Below are 12,852 nucleotides of genomic sequence, written 5' to 3' on the forward strand. Positions count from 1 at the left end.
GACAAAACGTAAGAGACTCATAAATATGGAGAACAAACAGGGTTCCTGGAGGGGGTGTGGGAGGGGGGATGGGCTAAATGGGTAAGGGGCATTAAGGAGTCTACTTCTGAAATCATTGTTACATTATATGCTAACTAATTTGGATATAAATTTTAAAAATGACATTAAAATTAAAAAAATAAAATTGCCTTGTTCTTAAAAAAAAATAAATTAGGAAAAGAAGATAAATTAACCTCAAAGTAAGCAGAATAAAAGAAATAAGATCTAAGTGAAAACAAATGAAAGAGGAAAACAATATTGAAAATCACTGAAACAAAGTTGGTTCTTTGGGATGAACAGTCAAATTGATAAACTTTTGGGAATTGGGATATATTCAATATCTTGGTTGTGGTAATGGTTTCATGGGTGTATACATAGGCCAAAACTTATCAAATTGTATACTTTAGGGGCTCCTGGGTGGCTCAGTTGGTTAAACGTCTGACTTCAGCTCAGGTCATGATCTCATGGTTTGTGAGTTTGAGCCCCATGTTGGGCTCTGCGCTGTCAGCACAGAGCCCACTTCATGTCCTCTGTCTCACTCTCTCTCTGCTCCTCCCCTGCTCACATTCTCTGTCTTTCAAAACATAAATAAACATTAAAAAAGTATACTTTAAATATATATAGTTTATTTTATACTAATTATATTTCCATAAAACTAAAGTTAAAAAAAAAAGTGAGATTTCAGTTAAATGGTAAGTAAGTACATGTAGAAAAATAAAACTGGGTACAGGGATAAAGAGTGACAGTCAGGGCTGCCTGGGTGGCTCAGTTGGTTAAGTGTCTGACTCTTGGTTTCAGCTCAGTTCATGATGTCATGGTTCGTGAGATCAAGCTCCACATCAGGCTCCATGCTGACACAATAGAAACTGTTTGGGATTCTCTCTCTCCCTCTCTCTCTGCCCCTCTCCTGCACTCACTCACTCTTTCAAAATAAACTCAATAATAAAAAAAAGAGTGACAGTTGGGGCGCCTGGGTGGCTAAGTCAGTCAAGTGTCTGACTTGGGCTTAGGTCATCATCTTGTGGTTCGTGGGTTGACAGCTCAGAACCTGGAGCCTACTTCGGATTTTGTGTCTCCCTCTCTCTCTCTGCCCCTCCCCTGTTCACACTCAGTCTCTCTCTGTCTCTCAAAAATAAATGTTAAAAAAAAGAGAGTGAAAGTCATGTATGTGTCACTATTTTAGATAGTGTGTTCAGGGAAGGCACTCTGAAGAAGTGAAATTTGAGTAAGAGATCTAAATGAAGCCAGCATATCATAGCATCTATGATGGCCCTGATTTGGGAATGCACTTGGCATTTGTGAGTGGATAAAGAAGGCAAGTGTTAAGGCAGAATGAACAAAGAGGAGAATAATAGAGACAAATTATGCAAAGTTAGGAATCAGATTATGTAGCACTTTTTATACACATGGTTAGGAGTTTGGTTCTTCTCTCTCTCTCCCTCTCGCTCTCTCTCTCTACCTACCTATCTATCTTTAGTGTTATTATTTTTTTAGTGTAATTATTTTTAATGTCCAAAATTTATAATATGAAGACCAGAGCTTCCTCCTAGACTCAAATTTATAAATTCTTATAAATTGAGATACTTCTTATCTAATGTGGTTTCTAGGAAGAATTCATTCAAGTCCTCAGTGGTCATTTGCTCAAATGGAATTATGTTCTTCATCTTCTCTAGCTCTCTCGTATTCCTCAATCCTGGCCTTGGAGAGAGGTAAAAACTCAGCACAACTTTTCACATCTTTTTTCTTAGCATCCTGGCACACGAGCCTTCAGGGCATTAAACTTCTCAAAGTCATTTGCCAAGTCAGCCTTTACCACATTGGCCTTGTATAAGCCCAGTTGATAGCAGGTGGATTCTTAGGTAGAGTAGCCAGTGTGGTTATAAGGGTCTCATTCCAAGACTTTAGGGAATTAACAGTGGTCTTTTGGTCTCAGGGTATGATCTTTCCAAGGGCTACTCAGTAAATGCCTATTAGAGAAAGTTTTTGCCCAGCCATCTTGAGATCCTTCACTAATCTTGGTGGCCCACGGTAGCAACTAGATTTTGTTTTTACTATGCTGGGAAGACATGGAGACTTTTAAGCCGGGAGAGGAGTGATCATATTTATTTTACATTTGATAAATATTGCTGTAGATACTGTAAGGGGAATTGACTCTAGGGATAAGAGGTGAAGCAGGAAAATGATTAGGAAGGATGCCTATGCAGTAGTCTAAGCAGGATGATGGTGGCTTGGGACTAGTGTAGTAACAATGAAGATGGTGAAAAGTGATTAGATTCTTTAAAAAAGTAATTAAATTCTGGTTATACTTTTAGAAGTAGACTTGTTAATAGATTTGATATGAGATACGAAGGCAAGAGAAGATTCAAGGATATGATTCAAGAATAGCAGGTTTTTTGTCCTGAGCAACTGAATAACTGAGGTTATTTAATGAGATGAGGCATACTGAGGGAGGAGCATTTTTAGGAGGGTAAGAAGTAAGAGTTCAGATTTCACCATATTAAGTTTGAAGACATCCAAATGACAATGGTAAGGCAACAGGCTATACAAATGTGAAACTCAAGAAGAGAGGTTCTGACTGGAGGTTTAAAATTGGGATCTGTCAGCCTACAGATGATATTTGAAAACATGGGACTTGGAAACCAATTTGACAATAAATTTCATATTACGAAAGAAACTAACAACTGAAAAAACAAACATGGAACTTGATGTAATCACCTTGTGTGATAGCCAGCCTCCATGATGACCCCCAAAGATTTCTACCTCTGGTATTCACACTTGTGGTCCTCTCCCACATCATACCAGAGTTGGCTTGTATGACTGAAAAAAAAAATATGCAGAAATAATGGTATGTCACTTCCTAAATTAGGTTATAAAAGACACTGTGGCTTACATCTTGGACTTTCTCTTGAGAAGATAGACAATAGACAATCTTGTTAAGGAATTTGCTCTAAAGGAGGGCAGACAAATGGTATGGCAGATATCCGCTGAAGGCAGATACCTCATGAAGTTTTAAAGAATCTGCCCTATATTTATTGTGGCACTGTTTACAATGGCCAAGATGTGGAAGCACGCGTGCATGCATGTGCGCGCGCACACACACACACACACACACACACACACTGGAATATTATTTAGCCATAAAAAAGAATGGGATCTTGGCATTTGCAGCAACACGGTTGGACCTAGAGGGTATTGTGCTAAGTGAAATAAGTCAGACAAAGACAAATACCATATGATTTCACTTACATGTGGAGTCTAAAAAACCCAAACAAATGAATAAACTAACAAAAAGCAGAAACAGACCCATAAATATACAGAACAAACTGATGGTTGCCAGAGTGGAGTGGAGTGGGGTGGGGGAGATGGGCAAAATGGGTGAAGAGGAGTGATACAGGCTTTCAATTATGGAATAAAAGGGACAGCATAGGGCATGTAGTCAGAGGTATCATAATAGCATTGTATGGTGACAGATGATAGCCACACTTGTGGGGTGCATAACATAATATATAAACTTGTTGAATCACCATGTCGTACACCTGAAACTAATGTAGCATTGTGTGTCAACTATACTTCAGTGAAAAAAAAAAAAAGAAACATGTGGCTCAGTCAGTAGAGCATGTGACTCTTAATCTCAGGGTTGGGAGTTCAAGCCCCACATTGGGTGTAGAATCTGTTTTAAAAAAACATGTAAAAACTCTCAAAACTTACTAAAATAAAATAATAAAATAGCAAAAAAAAAATTGAGAATCTGTGTATATGGTTGCTGATGGGAATAATCCTGTGGATAGAGAAGTTGGTGATGTAGGGAAGATAATAATTGAATGAGCATTGTCTTTGAGGAGGCAGGAAGGAATGGGATGCAGTTCATAAGGGGAGAATTTGACTTTAGGTAAGAAGAAAGGAAGTTCATCTTTTGTTAATAAGAGAGAATATAGGTATAGATAAAGGATGTTGGTCAGTGGGTAGTGGGAAAATAAGGTGGTTCTCATTTAATTGTTTCTTTTCTCAGTGAAATAAGAAATGAAGTTGTCAGATGACAGTGAGGAGTGGGGAGGGAAGTTGGAGGTTGAGGACAGGGGAAGATGTGAAATAGTCCTGTCAGAAAGAATATGTCAAATGAATGAATGGAAGAGCTGTATCTAGCCATTTAACCATTATTTAAAATGTTTCTCTGGGAAAATGCATTCTTAGCTATAGTGAGGGAGTCTAGAACATATTCTTACTCCTTACTGGGGTGTGTGTGTGTGTGTGTGTGTGTGTGTGTGCGTGCGCGTGCGCACGCATATAAGTAAAAGGGGATAATGGTATGAGATAGTAATTTCCTGCTATAAGAAGCCATGTTAACTCTCTATACTTGTGTAAGATAACCTCTTGGGGAGTGAACAGTTGCTTCCCCCAAACGTAGTGGGGATGACCTCAAACTCAGAGTCCCTTGCTCCTCTTTCCTGAATATGGGTTAATTTGCTTGTAAGCTCAATGTTCTTAAATCAAGAGCTACCTGTGTTTCAATATAGTTTCTTTAAATAATAAAGCATAAAGAAATAAAATTGAGGGTGCCTGGGGGCGCCTGGGTGGCTCAGTCGGTTAAGCGGCTGACTTCGGCTCAGGTCATGATCTCACGGTCTGTGAGTTTGAGCCCCGCGTCAGGCTCTGTGCTTACAGCTCAGAGCCTGGAGCCTGTTTTGGATTCTGTGTCTCCCTCTCTCTCTGCCCCTACCCTGTTCACACTCTGTCTCTCTCTGTCTCAAAAATAAATAAACATAAAAAAAAAAAAATTAAGGGTGCCTGGGTAGCTTAGTCGGTTGAGCATCCAACTTGATTTTGACTCAGGTCATGATCCCAGGGTCATGGGGTTGAGCCTGCATTGGGCTCTGTGCTGAGTGTGGAGTCTGTTTAAGATTCTCTCTCTCTCTCTCTCTCTCTCTCTCTCTCTCTCTCTCTCAATCTGCCCCTCTGCCCCTCTCCCCCACTTGTGCTCTCTCTCTCTCTCCGAAATAAAAGAAAAAGAAAAAAATTATATCAAGCCAAGTGAAAAGAGTACTTTGGAAGAGAAAGTTCATCATTCCTTTGCCTTTTTTTTTTTTTTTTTTTTAATCTTCAGCTGATTTTACCATCTAGTTCTTAGGGAAAAGTAAGAATATGTTAAAGGGGAGAAGAAAAATCTGCACAGGAGAGAAAAAGAGAATTGTGGCAACCACATTAGATTTTATGACTACCTTCAACAAATGTTTCTATTTTGTGTTTAGCCAAGTAATGATCATAAAATTGTGAGTTCATTCAAAATTTACCCTACCCTGACTGGGAATGGTCACTCACATGGAAATGTAGCATGAAGACAAATTATATTCACTGTATACTTCTCTATAATAATATGATATACAGTTAAACTACTGTGGACATGTTAGTTCATTATGGAAACCAGCCCATTTGCTGATAGGCTTTTTGAGAACTATTTGTTCTGTCATTTCTGAGACCTACTTAGTGCCACTCTAAACTATCTAAAGCATCAAAGCACTTTGAAAGCAGGCTATTGGTAATATAAATATCAAGTTACTACTTCTTACTGACAAAGATAAATGCAAAAAAGAATCCATTAGTAGACAGTTGTAAAACGTTTGGTTCTTTTAGAACTTTGGAAGGCAAAGTTGATGCCCTTGTTTTCAAAAGGAGGTAAAAAGTTGATCTCAGGTAGCTAACATATTGAGGTTTTACTGTATGTTAGGCACTGTGCTAAGCACTTGTGCCCATTACCAGTTACTCCTCCCAAGAACCCTGTGAAAGGTCACTATTCTTCTTCTTTTTTTTTATGTTTATTTTTGAGAGAGAAAGAGACACAGAATCCAAAGCAGGCTCCAGGCTCTGAGCTGTTAGCACAGAGCCCGACGTGGGCCTCGAACCCACAAACTGCGAGATCATGACCTGAGCCAAAGTTGGACACTTAACCGTCTGAGCCACCCAGGTACCCTGAAATAGGTGGCTATTCTTATTTTATAGCTGAGGAAACTAAGGCTTGGAAGGGAAAAGTACACAGGTGGAACCTGGATTTAAACCTGAGTTTGACCCCAAAGCCTTGTTCTTTCTACTACACTAGCTAAAAAGCCTGTTAGTGACCTTTGCAATATTACAGGATATATTTTTGCAAGTGATTGGGAGTTGGAAAGAGGTGCTCCTGAGTCACCAGCAAAAACTCACTAAAACCAAGTCATGCACTATCTTTCTGGTTCTGGTGGATTGGTGAACTGGCTTATAGTAGCAGATCAACCCTCCTGCAAAGAAAAACTAGGAAAGGAGGATGAATAGAAAAAAATATCTCTTTGATGGTATTGGAAAGTATCAAGATAGCCAGGATTATTGAGGGGCTGAGATCCCAGAGAGGAAAATACAAAATGTGAGACTGACAGTCTGAGCTGCTTTCTCTTTGATGTATTTATCAATTTGTAAGTGGCATAGGCTGAGGGCAGAGAAAGAGAACAGAAATTGGCTGTTAAGAGGCTAAGGAGCTAAGTAGAGCTATTGGAAGTCTCACAGTGCTGGAGAAATAACAAAATCAAATGCATGGCCAACCAAGGTGGCAGGGCTCTGGTAAACATCTTCGCTTCCAGTTGGGTCCTCCGAAGGACTACACTGAAGGAAGGAATAAGGGTAAATGACATATAGATATTACAAAAAAATAAAGGGGCGCTGGGTGGCTCAGTCCGTTAAGCATCTGACTCCTGTTTTCGGCTTGGGCCGTGATTTCAGGGTTGTGGGATTGAGCCCTGCATAGGGCTCCATGCTGAGAGTGGAGCCTCCCTCTGCCCCTTTTTCCCAGTTGTGCATGCTCTCTGTCTCTCTCTCTCACTCTCTCACTCTCTCACACAGACACACACACACAGACACACACACACAGACACACACACACACATACACACATCTAGCTTAATTAGCTAAACTAATTAGATTAAGGTGATGCTATTCTATTCTAATTGCTTGCCAGAAATTTAAAGAAATCCCTTCTGGAAGAAAATAGCCTTGTCCAGAACCTCTAAAATTTTTCATATCTATAATATCCATCATTCAACCAAAAGTTACCAAGCATAATAAAAGAGAAAAATAAATAGACACTACGGATTCACAGGCGATTCAGATATTGGAGCTGTCAAACTTAGACTGTAAGATAACTGTGGTCAGTGATTAATATGCACAAAAAATAAGTGACGAGGTAGAGAATTTCTCCAGGGAACTGGAATATATAATAATGAATCAAATGGAAATTCTAGAACTGGAAAACATAATAGCAAATTAAGAATGCAATAGGCACAGTTAACAGCCAATTACACAAAGCTAAAGATTCATGGGGCACCTGACTGGCTCAGTCAGTAAAGCATGTGACTCGTGATCTTAGGGTTGTGTGTTCCAGCCCCACATTGGGTGTAGAGTTTACTTGAAAAATAAATAAAATCTTGGGACATTTGGGTGGTTAGGTGCCCGACTCTTGATTTCGGCTCACGTCATGATCTCACTGTTCATGAGTTCGAGGCCTGCTTGGGATTCTCTGTCTCCCTCTCTCTCTGCCCCTCCCCCATGCATGCATGCTTACTCTTGCTCTCTCAAAAATAAATAAACAAAAAATTAAAAAATAAATCTTTGAGAAAAAAAGAGAGATGACTCATGATCTGGAAGATAGATCTGTAGAAAATATCTAGACTAAAGCTTGGAGAGAAAAGGATAGAAAACAGAAAAAAAAAAAGAGAGATCAATGAGATATAAAACATCTCAGAAGACAGAAGAAGGGAAAACATTTCCCAGTTTATTTTATGAGTTCAGCAATCTTGGTCCACTGTGGAGTTCCCCTTGGCTATTCTGTATGCCTTAGAATTAAAGTTTACCTCATACCTTTACTACTCTTGAAACTGATAATAGTAAGATTTAAGTTAATTTGTTTGTTTGTTTTTCTCCTACAGACTCCATTAATAATATACCTCTTTCATTTCCTGATTGACTATGCTGAATTGGTATTTATGGTAAGTAACCTTCCACATGAAATCAACATGTATATATCTTTATAGTCTTTTATCTTGTTGTTTTTAAGAAAAATTATCTTTTAGGAACTTAGGAGTTGCTCAGAGTGTGAAAGCAAAAACCTATCCTTAATTGAATTCAAGGAACTGTGATATATTATGGAAGTATGGGGAGTAGTCTCTGACATCTGACCAGTTCTAATTCCTTATACTTTTAAAATTTGGTTTCTGGACTATGTAGTCTCAAACTTTCTAGTGCCAAAATTCTATGATTGACTTTAATTGTGGTGCCAGTGTAGAGGGCATCCTGAAGTTCCTAAGCATTCTGCCAAAAGATTCCGTGCAGTGGACATAGGCCTGATGAGACTCTTAGGAGCAATAACCTTCAAAGTTGAGATGACAGGGCTGTTTTGAGAGATAGTAATTTGAAACACTTGCCTAACGTAGAGTTGAAAATCTGGGTCAAGTAGGAGATCCACTGAGGTCTTCCTTAATAATTATAATGGCTCTTTATTGAGGACTTATTTAGTGCTGGGCACTTGACGTACATCAGGCCTGCAAAGTATTGGGTATTATTCCTACTTTATAGAAAACTTGAGTAACTTGCAATTAAAGAACAGATGTGGTACACAAGGCTAACATAAGCCTTGATGCATCCTTATCCTCAAGGTTGTCCAGTCAAATCTCCCTGAAAGGCTTTATCTTTGGGTAGTCAAAGTGAAGGTTGAGGTTCTGCCTGACTGGACGAATTCATTACCAAATAGACCACCACCATCCAAAATCTCTAGGCCCTGGCAGCATTTCCTCACTCTTATACTATTGTTTCTCTTTCTTTTGACAGGTAACTGATGCACTCACTGCCATTGCCCTGTATTTTGCAATCCAAGACTTCAATAAAGTTGTGGTAAGTAGTCAGTGGGTGAAACAAAACTGGTGGAATTTTTTGGTAGCCTTCTGATCTCTGTTATTACAAAAAATCAAAGGTCGTGTACGTAAGGATCCAACTGTTTAAAAATACTAAGAAATAGGAATGAAGCTTCTGGCCTGTTAAGCCAGCTCTGCAATGGCCAAACCTAAACCAACAAGACAGCTTCACTAATAGATACAGAAAGGTCAGTTTAATCTCTGTAGCTTAATATCCATTCACCTGTGCAACTTTAGACTTTCTGGAGCAGAGTTGAACTACAGTTATAGTAATGAGGACCCTTAATAATCTTCCTTTCATGAGTATAGCTTTTAACTCACTGTGTTATGCCTATCTGAGGTAAAATTGGATTCCCAGTGTAGTTTCTGTTTCCCTACAGAGAACAATCTTCTTTGGAAAATTTGGCATGTAGTGAATGCCTGTAGAAAGTTTTTTTTTTTTTTTTTTTTTAATCAGGTGTAATCTTTTCTTTTTTTTTTTTAAGTTTATTTATTTATTTTGAGAGATAGTGAGCAAGCAGGGGAGTGGCAGAGAGAGAAGGAGAGAGAGAGAGAGAGAGAGAGAGAGAGAGAGAGAGAGAGAGAGAATTCCATGCAGGCTCCATGCTGCCGGTGCGGAGCCCGACATGGGGCTCGAATCTACAAACTATGAGATCATAACCTGAGCTGAAATCAAGAGTCAGACATTTAACTGACTGAGCCACCCAGGTGCCCCCTTTTTTAAAATTATTTTTGAGAGAGAAAGAGAGAAAGCATGTGAACAGGGAACGGGGAGGGAAAGACAGAGAGAGGTAGAGAGGATCCGAAGTGGGCTCTGTGCTGACAGCAGAGAGCCCGATGTGGAGGCTTGAACTCATGAACTGTGAGATCGTGACCTGGGCTGAAGCCAGACACTTAACCTACTGAGCCACCCAGCACCCCGCCTGTAGAAAGTATTGATGAAGTATTGATGTAAACTTTAGTCTTAATCCGTATGTAATAGCCAAAGGGAGTGGTATATTGTGACCATTTTCATTTTCCTGGGTTCTAAGAGAGTTAACAGATTAACCATGTGTACTATCCATGTAGTTATTTTAAAAATTGGCTGCAGTCCTCCTTGACTGGCTAGGAGCCACTGAGATTAACTGGGGAGAGAGAAGGCTGCATCCCACTGGTGTTGTCTGTGGTTTATTTTCACGTCTCTTACCAAGTAATAGAACCAGAAGTAGCAGTCTGCCTTTCTGTGGCACTGGTCATTAGTAACAAAGCTAGTGAATTCTACAATTATGGACCTCAAAGAGATGTACAAAATATCTGAATTGTGAGTTCTTAAATCGGGGTCCGTTTATAGGCTTAATAGCCCTATAAGACCAGAGAGTGTACATCTTAAACCAGTGGAGCATTTGGGGCATAAACAAACCTGAGGGCATTATGCTAACTAAAATAAGTCGACAAAGACAAATCTTGTATGACCTTATTTATATGTGGAATCTAAAAAAGTGAAACTGGGAAGCCTGATTGGCTTAGGCAGTAGAACATGTGACTCTTGATCTCAAAGTCGTGAGTTCAAGCTCCACATTGGGCATAGAGCTTACTTTAAACAAATAAATAAAAAGTCAAACTCCTAGAAACAGAGTAGATTGGTGGTTGACAGGGGGTGGGTTTGGAGATAGGGGAAATGGGAGGGTATTGGTCAAAGGGTACAAACTTTGGTTGTAAGATGAGTAAGTTCTGGAGATCTAATGTATAGCATGGTGACTATAGTTAACAGTATTATATACTTGAAAGTTGCTAAAGGAGTATATCTTAAATGCTCTTACCACATACACACACACACACATACACACACACACAGGAATTATGTGAGGTGATGGGTGTGTTAACTAACCTTATTGCAGTAATCATTTTACAATATGTGCATGTTTTAAATCTTATTGTACATTTAAACTTACACAATATCATATGTCAGTTGTATTTCAGTAGGATTGGAAAAGAAAAGAAAATTTTAGGGACTGAGGTGAAATGCTTCAACAGGATTCCTTTGAGGGCTAGAGATGAAATAATTGGTTGTGAAATTCATAAGCTGAGGAATGCAGAGATAAATTAGCAGTGGTTATTTTCTTCCCCAAGATAGATTGTGTATGTAGACCATAGTCTTTGTTCTTTGAAGTTATATGCTAAAATATTTAGGGGTGAAATGTCATGACATCCACAGCTTACTTTCAAATAGTTCAGAAAAAGAATTTGCATGTTTGCATATGTATGTGTAGAGATAAAGGAAATGTGGCAAAATGTTAACAATTAGTGGATTTAGGTGTTTTATTTATAAACTTTTCTATAGTTTATAAATTTTCAATAAAAAACACTGGGAAAAAAGTAGATCTGTGTCTGTACCCACCAGTGTATGTGTATACACGTGCATGTGCACGTGTGCGCGCGCGCACACACACACACACACACACACACACACACATACATACATATACACGGTATAGATGTGATATATGTGAATATCCAAGGGAGGGTTGGTAGCTTTCATTTAAGAACACGGCTAGATCTTTTCAACCAAAATGTAAAACTGAAATGTGTTTTAGTGAAAGTTGATTAGAGATGCCAACATCATATGTACTCCTTTTTTTCCTGTTCAACTGTCATAAACATACCACGCATACACCCTAATTAAAACAATTTTTTAATGGTGGGGGAAGCTTAAGGGTAAGTAATGAAGCTAGGTTTCATTTAATTTCCTAACAAAGTTAGACATCAGTGTCAGTAGAAGAGATCCCTTTAATTTAGAGCAATGATAATTTTAATTCATTTGTTTATTATTTGAGTTTATATGGAAACATACAGAGAATTTTTTTTCTTTGTGTGATTTAAAGAGGTTGAGAGAAAACCAAATGAGCTGTTGTTGATACCCTGTTTTTTAACACACCAAAACATTCTGTTGTCACCAAGACTGAAATGAAATTTGGAATAGTTTTGTTTCTCCATCCTCAGAATTCAGCCTATTGGAACATTAGGTTTCTTGGTCAGAACAAGAGTTTTATTTACACTGTGTCAAAAATTAACTCATTCTGAATGGCAGATTTTTGATGATGTGGATAGAGTATCAGCACATATCTTCCCCCAAATCTTCCCCACTTTGTCAGAATGGGCCCATAGCATATGGAAGAATTTTAGTCTTGCTGGGATTTAAGACCAGATCCATGGTAACAAAGCTGTGTCTATACTCAAACGTGTTCTGGAAAACTATGGTGCAAAGGTGGGTTCCATTCCTAGCCCTTCTCCAGCTGTTAGCCTATGGAATATGAATGCTGATTGATTGTGACCAGTGGATTCTCACATTTTACATCTACCTTACTTGACAAAAGCATTGTTGTTAATCTAGTCTGTCCTTTGCTGAGATTGTACTTTCTATTTGGGACTCAGAATTTGTGTTAGAAAGTTGCTTGTAGTTTGAGAGAGAGTGATAAAAATGTGTCTTCCCTTAATGTGATTAGAGGGTTGTAAATTTGGAGCATAGACTCCTGAACTTGGAATGCGGTGAAGCTAACAGAGATGGGGGGGGGAGGAGTATTCACTACTCCACCTCTGGACACCCTAGTTTTGGAGGTTGCAAATTGGTATAGACACAGATTCAATTATTAGAAAAAGCTGTTTATTTGAAGCAGGGGAATAATGTCCTTGTAAAACCAAATCTTGTAAGGACAAGGAAAGGCTGCATAGAGAAGTGGATAGAAGGGAAAGAAAACTCCACCCTGGAGATTTATTTTTTAATTAAAAATGTCTATTGAAATACAACACACATATGGAAAAGTGCACAGGCATCTGTGTATGAGGTGATTAATGATCACAGAGGTAATGATCAGTCAGGTGATTTCCTTTTAGGCCAGTTTTAATCTCTCTT

The 12,852-nt window shown here is 38.7% G+C and overlaps 1 protein-coding gene and 1 pseudogene across 1 annotated transcript in view; one reads left to right on the forward strand and one right to left on the reverse strand.

Annotated features, from left to right (window-relative positions):
• The window catches only part of PIGU (phosphatidylinositol glycan anchor biosynthesis class U), an 83,452-nt gene that overhangs the window by 14,595 nt on the left and 56,005 nt on the right, over positions 1 to 12,852 (forward strand). Inside the window, exons 3-4 of the mRNA XM_007073597.3 lie at positions 7,983 to 8,042; positions 8,881 to 8,943. Of these exons, the coding sequence (XP_007073659.2) occupies positions 7,983 to 8,042; positions 8,881 to 8,943 (123 nt within the window). The remainder of the gene's footprint in view (positions 1 to 7,982; positions 8,043 to 8,880; positions 8,944 to 12,852) is intronic.
• LOC102953252 lies at positions 1,608 to 2,034 on the reverse strand (annotated as a pseudogene).

Source organism: Panthera tigris, chromosome A3 (assembly GCF_018350195.1).
Source record: "Panthera tigris isolate Pti1 chromosome A3, P.tigris_Pti1_mat1.1, whole genome shotgun sequence".
NCBI classification, from domain to species: Eukaryota; Metazoa; Chordata; class Mammalia; order Carnivora; family Felidae; genus Panthera; species Panthera tigris.